The 12,444-nt window shown below is 38.6% G+C and overlaps 1 protein-coding gene across 1 annotated transcript; it reads right to left on the bottom strand.

Annotated features, from left to right (window-relative positions):
- Window positions 1–2,944: 2,944 nt before the first annotated feature.
- Window positions 2,945–3,898, bottom strand: LOC131614942 (uncharacterized). Its single transcript, XM_058886472.1, has one exon. The coding sequence runs from the start codon at window positions 3,896–3,898 to the stop codon at window positions 2,945–2,947; it is 954 nt and encodes a 317-aa protein (XP_058742455.1).
- Window positions 3,899–12,444: the final 8,546 nt, after the last annotated feature.

Here is a 12,444-nt window from a genome sequence, read left to right on the forward strand (position 1 = left end):
TTTTACTTCTTTCTAAATCATCATATTGATTTTGAAGAGATTTTAATTAACTTATTTTTTGTTCAAAATTTTCATATGTCTGAGTTTCTTTTGACAATGTTCCACAAGGTTTTGAATTAATGTAATTGAACAGAACGTGAAAGTTTAGAAAATACCTCATCTTCTTCCTCAGACTCTAAACCATAATTTGAATCAAAAGATGTTAGAGCCATTAAGGTTAGATTGTCTTCTTCTTTATCATACTTCTCTTCTTTGTCAAGTTCATCTCATGTTGCCATGAGACTCTTCTTGACTTTGCTTCTGAAGTTGTCCTTTTGGAAGCTTACTTTCTTTGACTTGTCCTTATGGTTTTCTTTCTTTACTCTTGAACTAGAACCTCTGAAGTACGGGTGGTAAAACGGGCTGCCAGCCTTGCCTTTTGTTCACGAAAGATATGACGTTCGTCGTGTACACCTGCCTCGTATATCTTCGTTGAACGGCCCAAGAGAGGCCCCTCCCAGAGATACCTTCGACATTGGTGTCTGCGACGTGATGTAGGACCTTGTTAGTCATTTCTAGAAAAAAAAAGGGGAATGATATGGTTGGAGTGAAAAAGGTGGCCAATGTTAGTTTTACCGGGCCCCACAGTGAGCGTCACTGTATTGGTCAAAAAGTACAAGGTATGTGTTCCTCCTACAAGGGTCCTACAAGGGAAAGAAAACTCAGAGGTCCTAGTAGGTATATTACACGTTTGAATGGTGCGGGCTAGCTTACAGCGGAGATTAGTTAAGTACGGTGGTTTTTAGACTGTTTAAGGAACCTGCTCACGTGAGGTGAGAGACCTTGTAGGCTTTCGGCACTAGTGAATTGCAGGCGGGCGGTTAGATTGGTTGAATATTTCATGGTGGTTACGAATGTGATGCTCATTGAGTAGTGGATAGTGCATATGAACTAGAGTTTGTCTATCCCCTTGAGTGATGATCTATTTATAGGAGTTTCCAGCCCTTAGGGTTTTCTCGGGAAAGGCCACCGCTCACCTAGTCAAATGGTGGACGGTTGAATCCCTATTTCCAAGAGAGACAAGGGTCAGAGTGACTCTGACTTTCTCTTTATCCAAGACATATCTTACCCCCACGTTTTTCCTCCAGTGGCGAGGAATACTTAAGGGCGAGGCGATACCTCCCTTCGGGAGACCTTGCTTCGCTACCTTCTTTTATGGCGGTCCCGGGGTATCGCCCTAGGCAAGTTGTTTTGCAAATATAACACTACAATATTATAAAATATAAAATTAAAAGATATTCAAAATAAAGTGATTGTCATTTACTTACCTCGTCGTACCATTAATGGCGAGCAACATAATGCTCGTACTTTATCAAAAGAGAAGTATATGTGTCTCTTGGAAACCCTAACGGTTGGGAGCAAATGCAAATGCACCTACATGCACATACTCGCCATCCATCGCCTCTCGAGCTCCCCGTCTACACCTACACGGATTGGAGTACGACTGTCACATCCTCGGGTCCGCGCAACTAAAAAAGCAAAAATCACATTAATAAATTTTAAAAAAAAAAATCAAACCTGAAATCCTTTATCAAAGATATCTGGTGGATAAAAATTGAACCCCCTCGAATAACTGTGTAGTAAGAAATCCACTAGTATTTTTTACTTCAACAAATAACTTCTTACAAAGTTCTCCGAAGAGTATTTTTAACACATTATTGAAGAACTTATAAGCAAGTCTTCTAGTGTTAAAATATGTGCACTGATAATTTTGATTTAAGACTTCCAAATAATTTCTCAATGAAGAATGCTTTCCGGTTTGAAGTATGTGGATCGAATAATTTGGATAAAGTGTTCAAATATATAAATTTTTTTCAGTGGCTCGGAGAACTTGCAAGATAAAATGAGAAAAATAAAAAGAAAAAAAATGAGACACATAAATTACTTATACATGAGTAGTTTGATCAAAAGTAGTATAATTAGTGTTGGAGTATGAGATAAAATTTTATTTTAGTAACTATCAAGTGTTATGGAAGTCCAAAAATTATACGTATATCCATGTGATCACATATAACTGAGATATTTCGTGTCAAAATAAAATAACAAAAATCATACATTTTGATCTCTATATTTTTGTAAGTTCTTCTAATTTTGAAGTCAAGCAAAAATGAGGTAAACTTCAATAATTATACACGACAAGTTTAGAAATTCTATAGAAGTTGCCAACTTCAATAAATATAGTATATATAATGCATGCAAGTTGTATGATGACTTTGTAGAAAATGAAATACTCACGTGTTCTTTAACAGAAACATTTTTTTTGTCAATAACTAAATGTTTATTGAATAAAGAACTATGGAAAAATATTTAATTTAATGCAAGTTGTATGCCAAACAAGGAATTCTTGCTTCAAAATACCACTTGTCTGGTCAAAACCCTTCTTGTTTCTGTGGTCTGGTGATTATTATATTATATAATAGAGATTTGTTAAAGATATTTAAAGGGGTTTGTTACATTCACTATCAGTCATGATTCATTAGGTTATCGCATTATAATTTGTATTATCTTTTCACATAGATTTCTTATGGTGAATTGTGAATGGATGTATCAAACATAAAGTAATTTGGTAAAAGGTTTAAATCTTAAATAGGAGATGTGTCTATAATTAGTTTATAACTGTGTCACATGATTCCTTTTAGTGGAAAAACTTTAAAAAAAAAAGTAACTTTACACTAAGAAAAAGGGTGATGTGGAAACTACTAACCATTGGCAAGAGTATTTAATATAATAGTTGTATAGCTTATCAAGTAGTTACTAATTAAAGGCAAGATTCAACAAGTGGTGATGTTTTTTTTTTTTTAATAAGCTAGAAATATATTAATCACGAGAACCCAAGTTCTCCAAAAAGAATACAAGGGGTTCGGAATGAGTACCGGCGAAAGAAAAATTATACTCCAATTGAGTCTTACGACATATAGAAAAGAGGATCCCTACTAAATTCGTAAAAATTACAATTGGGTTGTATAATATTCCCAACAAAAGACCAACGCCAAACCAAGACTTTGACTCCCCAAACAATATCCGAGATGTTCCAAGTATCGCCTCTAAATACAATTCTGTTTCTGACTAGCCAAATGTGCCAAACCACCGCTAGCCACACCACTCCCTCCTTTCCCTTCCTAACTCTAACCCTCCTCCCGAAATTGTACCACCGCAAAAAGCTGTCCTTGATATCCTCCGCTTTATAATTAACGAAACCAACCCACTCGGCTATATCTCTCCAAACCAAGTCCACACAATAGCACGACAACATTAAATGAACCGAGCCTTCTTCGGTACAACGACAGAAAGCACACATTGAATTAGAAAGAGAGATTATACCTTTCCGGGAAAGAGCTCCTCTCGTTGGGATCTTATCATGGAAACAACGCCAACCGAATGCTCTTGCTTTCAATGGGACAGCCGTCCTCCAAACTAGAGAGAAAACCTTATCGTACTCACCCTCCGGTCCAAACGGAATATGGGATAATCCGAGGAAAGCATAGCAGCTCCTAACTGAAAAAGATCCCTCATCATCCAGCTTCCAAACCGCACTATCTTCACTATTAGGATCTAAGGTAACTCCCTGAAGATCCAACCTCAGTCTTTCCACCATGCCCGTGACAGAACTTGCAGGTTCCATAAAAAGATGAAACAGTACCTGCGAAGGAAAAAATGAGGCAGAGGTCGCAGAATGCCCACTTTGGGTTGGAATTGATTGTTGCTGCACCAAGCCAGGAGGAAACTGCTCCGATAGGGGCTGCTGGCTAACAGACAGAAAACGCCCCAAGCCGAAGTCTCCCCACCTCCAGGTTTCATCGCTGCTACATCCCATAAGAGCTACTGAAACGTCCTTTAGAGAAGAAAGGAAGTACAGCATAGGGTATGCGTCCTTAATAATGCCTCGATTTGTCCAATTGGAGTGCCAAAAGGATGTCGTGCCTCCGTTACCTACAGTGAAAAAATAGTTAGTAATAAAAAAATCCTTTGGTTCCAATGACAATATGTCACTCCACCAATGCGACGGCGCTTCCTCCCCCTTCCTTAAAGCACCCGTGATCGCGACTTTGCGTGTCTATTAGTCGGGATAACTGCAAGTGCACAGTCGTGTCGTGTAGTTTTAAAAGATATCGAATCCACAGGGACTATAAATCGACCTACCGTTATCTAAAGTTACTATGTAAAGCTAAGGCTAATGATATTTGGGTTTTTTATAAATGGGGAAACTAAAATCTTAAATCTAGGTAAAATATAATAACAAACGGATATCAGTATGTATTTCATCTAACTTAGGTGATCCGAAGTTCCATTGGCCAGATTATAATTAAATCAAAGATCTTTACTAACTATGTTATTTAAAAGTCCTCCTCTCAAACTCTCGCTCTATTGGTTCAGACTACTGTCCTAACTCGTAATGTACGCTCTCTCCATCCCATTAGATTTAGGAAAGCTTTTTGAAAACAACGTAATTAATAAAATGCTTGTTTTATGAAGTCGTTATCTACTTAAATCTCCTAATCTCAAACTCTCGCTCTGTTGACTTGGAACATGCTAATATCCCTAACGTACGCTTTCGCCATCCCGCGCGGGTGTAAAAACACTTTTTGAAAGTAAATAAATTCTAATCAGTTTTCGCCATCCTTAAAACTAATGTCCTATGTCTACTATCCAGTTAAGAATCTCAAACTTTCGCTCTATTGATTTTAACCTTTGACTGCCTTAAGACCTCAAACTTTCGCTCTATTGATTTTAAGACTTACTAATTAAATTAGACATACAAACCAAAAACAAGTGATATTTAATAAAACATAATTAAGCCAATTTATTTCGGATCCCTTTTGTTAGATTACTTTACATACCGACATCTAAATAAATTAGCCAGACATACTTAAAGAAACAAACATGAAATTATAATTATTAAACATGAAATTATAATTATTAACCATGAACATGCGCATATTTAGATTTGTAATGACAAAACAATATTATAAGAACAAGAAACTAAAATAATTGCAAATAAATAAACCTGGAAGTAAAGCAGACGAAACAAACTTGAATAAAATTACGAACAAAACAAATCTTGAAACTTGAATGAAGCTTTGAAATAATGTCGGCAAGATTGTGATCCAAGAGTACATAAATTGTAGGCCTAAAACTAATGGTGTGGTAGTTCCTCAATATGAGAAACTACCACTTTTACAAGGTGATAATTTATGCCTAAAACTATGAACAGCGCTACCGCGCCTAAAACTTGGATGCCATCAAATGAATGCTCAGACTCTGCCTAAAACTTGGATGCCATCAAATGAATGCTCAGACTCTTTATATAGTGAATGGAAGTGGAAGTTATCACGTGAGAAGTAGTGGAGATAGTGGGAAGTTGAGAAAATCATGGGGTGAGTGGACTTGGAATTGTCCATGAAATTAATGGAGAAAGTGGCTGGGTCCACGTGCTTTTGGAGATGGGCGTCTCTTAGTGGGCTTGGAGCTTGGAGACGTGCCTGTGAATTGGAGACGGGCGTCTCCCACTTGGAGACGTGGCAGTGGACTGATGGGGACGTGTGTAACACCCCGGACTGCTTTCGGGATGATCGACTGACCCTACAAACCAACACGGGTCTTTTCAGCATGCTTTGACCTCACTCGCATGCTTTCCGGGAAACTTCCCAGAAGGTCACCCATCCCAATACTACTCCAAGTCAAGCACGCTTAACTGTGAAGTTCTTATTGAACGGGCTCCCGAAAAGAAGATGCATCTTGTTGGTATAGGTAGTACCCACCAATCCTTATAAGCTTTCCTTCAACCATGCAGTCCCATACCTGCACGACTTTAGGATCCTCTCTTTCCGATGTGGCGACCACCCTAGCCCCAATTGGCCCCAGGTGTTCCATGCGGTACAACCACCCCTCGCCTTCTTCGGCCTCGGGTGTTACATGCCCACCAGCTTCCGCATGGTTCGTCCTCGAACCACATCGTACTGGGAGAGGTTTGGCTCTGATACCATTTGTAACACCCCGGACTGCTTTCGGGATGATCGATTGACCCCACAAACCAACACGGGTCTTTTCAGCATGTTTTGACCTCACTCGCATGCTTTCCGGGAAACTTCCCAAAATGTCACCCATCCCAATACTACTCCAAGTCAAGCACGCTTAACTGTGAAGTTCTTATTGAACGGGCTCCCGAAAAGAAGATGCATCTTGTTGGTATAGGTAGTACCCATCAATCCTTATAAGCTTTCCTTCAACCATGCAGTCCCATACCTGCACGACTTTAGGATCCTCTCTTTCCGATGTGGCGACCACCCTAGCCCCAATTGGCCCCAGGTGTTCCATGCGGTACAACCACCCCTCGCCTTCTTCGGCCTCGGGTGTTACAACGTGCGTTCCTTGATTTGTGGAGGGTGAGACGGACGTCTCCTTTGATGACGTGGCCCTTGGACTTTGGAGACGGGCGTCTCCATGCAATTGGGCCCTTAGACGGGCGTCTCAGCTTCTTCATAGTGGGAGCTTCAGCTCCTTCGTGGGTTGGGCTTCCAAACTTGGTCCATCCTATTTGCACCCCTCACATACTTCAGCACCCCATTTTCATCTTTTAAGCATAAATAGTAGTGGATTTAGCTCCATTTCTTCTCCTTTTCACAAATAGTCCTCAAAACGAACATAAAACCTAAAACAATGAAAATACCAACATAATACCAACATAAAGCAACTTAATTTAAATAAAATAGAGAAATAATCTATGTAAATCAAGTCAAATAAACGATACATTTTCGCGTTATCAAATACCCCCACACTTAAACCATTGCTTGTCCTCAAGCAATCAACCACACGGTAATAGAAAATGTTTAAGCATGGTTTTTGAAACAAAGGCACGACACGACTCCTAGTCATACGCGGTGCTAGGCAAATGTTAGATCGATAGGTACTAAATGCCAACACCAAGGATACCGTAATGACACAATGTCAAAAACTCCCTCCTTATACAAACCAATTCGAATTATGCCATTATAACTCAACCTATATCCCTCGTTTTTCCTTTCACTCTTTTCATTCAAGCGCAATCACGTTAAGCCCGTTATCCGTACACGCACATAGTAGGGAAATCGGTTAGCGACTATGATCCTTTTCTTTTCTTTAGTACGGGGTTCTGGTTTTTTAAATGGTGAAGCCCCATCTTTCCCAACTGCGGTTGCGGGGGATCAGACCGTAGTCCACCCTACCAAGCCCAGTACCAGTGACCTCTAGGCCAACCAACAGTGGGTGCTAATTATTAAATCCTTATTGGCTTAACAACCATTGGGCTAAATGACCGGGTGAGGGTCACCTAACTTAGGAGGTTATTCTTCAATTAAATCATTTAAAAAAAACAGGATCATTCACTTATATTCATCGACTCCCTACGTAGTTTGTGCTTAAGATGGTGCCGACTGCTAATATAAACTACTTAAGAGCTACTTTGAAAACTGGAGCCTAAGGTCTCGACATAATGGGCATCCAAATTGATATCACATAATGAGAGGGTTTAGGGTGTCAGGACGATATCGATGTTGTTGAAACATCTCCAAGTCTTTCTAACAATGCCTAAAGTGTGACAACCTCTATACTCTCAGAGTGTGTATGCCATGCGTCAAAATTCAAATTTTTTGTTGGAGGTTAAAATTTTCAAATTTTGGGGAAATTCGATAGCAACAGAAAATCATATATAAAGACTTGACAACATAACTAGAAAACAATAAAACAACAAATGAAAGCGGTAAAGCTTCTCCCTCACACTTAAACCAAACATTGTCCTCAATGTTTCGATCCAAGGTGGAGAAGAAAAGACCGAACCTATATGGATGCTACCGGTGGGCTATCACAATCAAATCTGCTCCGCGTCCGGAGGAAATATCTTCTCCTATCATGCTCATCAACGGTGTCACCAGCAGCAGCAACACTCGTATGAATGTGCGTGGAGACCCATTCATCTTTGAGATGATCGTCTATAGATTTTTCGCCTAGATATGGCGAGACGTGACAAGCGATCCATATCTTTATTATCTGCAAGTTCAAACGATAAAAGGAAAACATTAAACTAAAAACTCGTGGGTTGCCTCCCACGCAGCGCTTTGTTTAACGTCGATAGCTCGACGGCTTAAGAGTGCAAGCACTCAAGGTGGTTCTCTCGAGAATGACTCCTCGATTGAACTTTTAGCAAACCTCGTTTTCCATGGCCACTTATCAAGCCATCTCACATATCCCTCAACTTTTCTTTTCTTTCTTCTGTGGGGTGGTTCATTCATTTGAAATCGTGGTGGCGGTTCTGGATCGATCCTAAGTATCAGCTTTTCAAGTTCGGGCTTAGTGATATTATCCACCACCTCAAAGGTTAACCTTACCCTCTTATCACTAATGATCTCCTTAGTTTCATGGTCGTCTAAATTTCTCTTTTTATGCAAGACTTCAAATAAGGGTGCATTAATGTGGATATTTTCCAATATCTTCACATACATTATGGATTTGGAGTCTACCTTAGCTTCCACAAAACTTTGCGGGAAAGAAATCGGTGGGGTATAGGGAAAAGGAATAACAATAGGTGTTTCCCTCTCTACCTCTTCTACAACCTCTCTTTCAGATGGTGTTGGTGGATTTTTCTCAATCTCCACTCTTTTCTCACTAGAAATTTCTTCAACCACATTATCACTCTTCTCAATCTCATAATCACTCTCCTCAATCTCATTATCACTCTCCTCAGGAATTTCAATTTGTTCTTCACTAATGGTTGTTTCCATATACTCCTCAAGTAAGTGTCCTAGCGACTTTTGTTCAAGTTGGGAGATTTGAGTTTCTAATGCCATGTTGTGAGTTGCGAGGGACTCAACCATAGTGGTCAGTTGCCTAAGGGTTTCATTGTTCTGAAGACTTTGTTTGATAAACTCCTGGTTTTGGACGGTTTGTGTCTCTACAAAGTGCTCCATCATGGCTTCTAATCTAGAGTGAGTTAGCGTCTCGTCGGGATCCTCCATTGATGTTTTGAAGTTAAAATTATGGGATTCTTAAGGTTCTTCAAAGGGAGATAGCGTTGCATTTTTCGTTTCCTCAAAGTGCTTCGTCATCATAGATTCTAGCCTCGAGAGAGTTTATGCTTCAATGAATTCCTCCATTAAGATTTCGAGGTTGGATTTATGATAATCTTGCGACTCCTCGAAATGTTGGGCGTGGTGATCGTAGAGGAAATTTTGTTGATGATAAGTTGGAGTTGCATTGAAATCCTCTATTAATGCTTCGGGGTTAGAATTATAGGATTCTTGTGGTTCCTCAAAATATTGGGCGTGGTGATCGTAGAGGAAATTTGGTTGAGGATAAGTTTGGTTGGAATTATAAAATTCTTGTGGTTCCTCAAAATTTTGGGATTGGTGATTGTAGAGGGAATTCGGTTGAGGATAAGTTAGTGTCGAATTGTAATCCCCAATTAATGTTTTGAGGTTTGGATTGTAGGTTTCTTGTGGTTCCTCGAAATGTTGAGATTGGGAGTTGCAGAGGTAATTTGGGTGAGAATGAATTGGTGGCGCAACATTGAAATTCTCCAATAGTATTTCGAGATCGGATTTATAGGATCCAGGTGATTCCTCAAAATACTGGGAGTGGGGGTTATAGAAAAAGTTTGGGTGATACATAGTAGTAAATTAAAAGAAAGAAAAAAAATGCCTTAGTCTCTACGGTGTAACAGCGAGTTACGATATCGACTTGAATAGTCCCCGGCAACGGCGCCAAAAACTTGATCGCGACTTTGCGTGTCTATTAGTCGGGATAACTGCAAGTGCACAATCGTGTAGTTTTAAAAGATATCGAATCCACAGGGACTATAAATCGACCTACCGTTATCTAAAGTTACCATGTAAAGCTAAGGCTAATGATATTTGGGTTTTTTATAAATGGGGAAACTAAAATCTTAAATCTAGGTAAAATATAATAACAAACGGATATCAGTATGTATTTCATCTAACTTAGGTGATCCGAAGTTCCATTGGCCAGATTCTAATTAAATAAAAAATCTTTACTAACTATGTTATTTAAAAGTCCTCCTCTCAAACTCTCGCTCTATTGGTTCAGACTACTGTCCTAACTCGTAATGTACGCTCTCGCCATCCCATTAGATTTAGGAAAGCTTTTTGAAAACAACGTAATTAATAAAATGCTTGTTTTATGAAGTCGTTATCTACTTAAATCTCCTAATCTCAAACTCTCGCTCTGTTGACTTGGAACATGCTAATATCCCTAACGTACGCTTTCGCCATCCCGCGCGGGTGTAAAAACACTTTTTGAAAGTAAATAAATTCTAATCAGTTTTAATACGCTTTCACCATCCTTAAAACTAATGTCCTATGTCTACTATCCAGTTAAGAATCTCAAACTTTCGCTCTATTGATTTTAACCTTTGACTGCCTTAAGACCTCAAACTTTCGCTCTATTGGTTTTAAGACTTACTAATCAAATTAGACATACAAACCAAAAACAAGTGACATTTAATAAAACATAATTAAGCCAATTTATTTCGGATCCCTTTTGTTAGATTACTTTACATACCGACATCTAAATAAATTAGCCAGACATACTTAAAGAAACAAACATGAAATTATAATTATTAAACATGAGATTATAATTATTAACCATGAACATGGGCATATTTAGATTTGTAATGACAAAACAATATTATAAGAACAAGAAACTAAAATAATTGCAAATAAATAAACCAGGAAGTAAAGTAGACGAAACAAACTTGAATAAAATTACGAACAAAACAAATCTTGAAACTTGAATGAAGCTTTGAAATAATGTCGGCAAGATTGTGATCCAAGAGTACATAAATTGTAGGCCTAAAACTAATGGTGTGGTAGTTCCTCAATATGAGAAACTACCACTTTTACAAGGTGATAATTTATGCCTAAAACTATGAACAGCGCTTCTGCGCCTAAAACTTGGATGCCTTCAAATGAATGCTCAGACTCTTTATATAGTGAATGGAAGTGGAAGTTATCACGTGAGAAGTAGTGGAGATAGTGGGAAGTTGAGAAAATCATGGGGTGAGTGGACTTGGAATTGTCCACGAAATTAATGGAGAAAGTGACGGGGTCCACGTGCTTTTGGAGACGGGCGTCTCTTAGTGGGCTTGGAGCTTGGAGACGTGCCTGTGAATTGGAGACAGGCGTCTCCCACTTGGAGACGTGGCAGTGGACTGATGGGGACGTGCGTTCCTTGATTTGTGGAGGGTAAGACGGACGTCTCCTTTGATGACGTGGCCCTTGGACTTTGGAGACGGGCGTCTCCATGCAATTGGGCCCTTAGACGGGCGTCTCAGCTTCTTCATAGTGGGAGCTTCAGCTCCTTCGTGGGCTGGACTTCCAAACTTGGTCCATCCTATTTGCACCCCTCACATACTTCAGCACCCCATTTTCATCTTTTAAGCATAAATAGTAGTGGATTTAGCTCCATTTCTTCTCCTTTTCACAAATAGTCCTCAAAACGAACATAAAACCTAAAACAATGAAAATACCAACATAATACCAACATAAAGCAACTTAATTTAAATAAAATAGAGAAATAATCTATGTAAATCAAGTCAAATAAACGATACATTTTCGCGTTATCAACCCGCATGAGCCACACAAAGGTTAATATCTCCGTACCGCGCTTTCAAAACCCCATACCACAAAAAATCCTTACAATCCACAATTCTCCATTTCCACTTAACCAATAGAGCATGATTAAAGTCATCCAACCTTCTAATTCCCAATCCTCCTTTCTCAATTGGAAGGCAAACCTTATTCCACTTAATCCAATGTATGCACCTTTTAGAATCCATCCCGCCCCATAAAAAGTTACTTTGGATACGGTTAATATCCTTAATAACTTTCTTAGGAGCCTTGTAGAACGAAAGGTAGAAGATAGATAAGCTACTAAGGACCGCCTTAACAAGTGGTGATGTTGATAAAGTGGTAGTGGTGACTAGGGATATATTATGTTAAAGTGCATTTTGATTTAAATCTTACACAGATTAGTGTAAAAAAATAAAAATTATTATAAATATGACGAGAAACTCTAATATTCTAAATATATTGAGATTGGATAGTTGTGTGTTGAATGAAAGTTTGAAAAAAATTATATAAATATTTGTATTTTATTTTATTTCTGTGGCAGTTTCTTCTAATTATTTTTCCGTTATCTTGATAATTTGCTACAACTTAACATAGATTATATCAAAACTATGTCAATCATCTTATTTGTGTGGTTCATTTTATTTTTTAGTGATGGTCTGTGTTTTTACATACAATTATTTATACGAATTTTTTTATCGTTGGATATTAAATAAATTTTTTTTAAGCAAGAATTATATTAATGGGAGAAACAAGGGTTCTTCAACCTTGATACACAAAATCGGAACAA

The sequence above is a fragment of the Vicia villosa genome, linkage group LG6 (assembly GCF_029867415.1).
Source record: "Vicia villosa cultivar HV-30 ecotype Madison, WI linkage group LG6, Vvil1.0, whole genome shotgun sequence".
Classification (NCBI taxonomy): Eukaryota; Viridiplantae; Streptophyta; class Magnoliopsida; order Fabales; family Fabaceae; genus Vicia; species Vicia villosa.

Excerpts from the sequence above, each read along its gene's own strand:
- LOC131614942 (XM_058886472.1), bottom strand. The coding sequence starts at position 3,898 with ATGCTGTACTTCCTTTCTTCTCTAAAGGACGTTTCAGTAGCTCTTATG.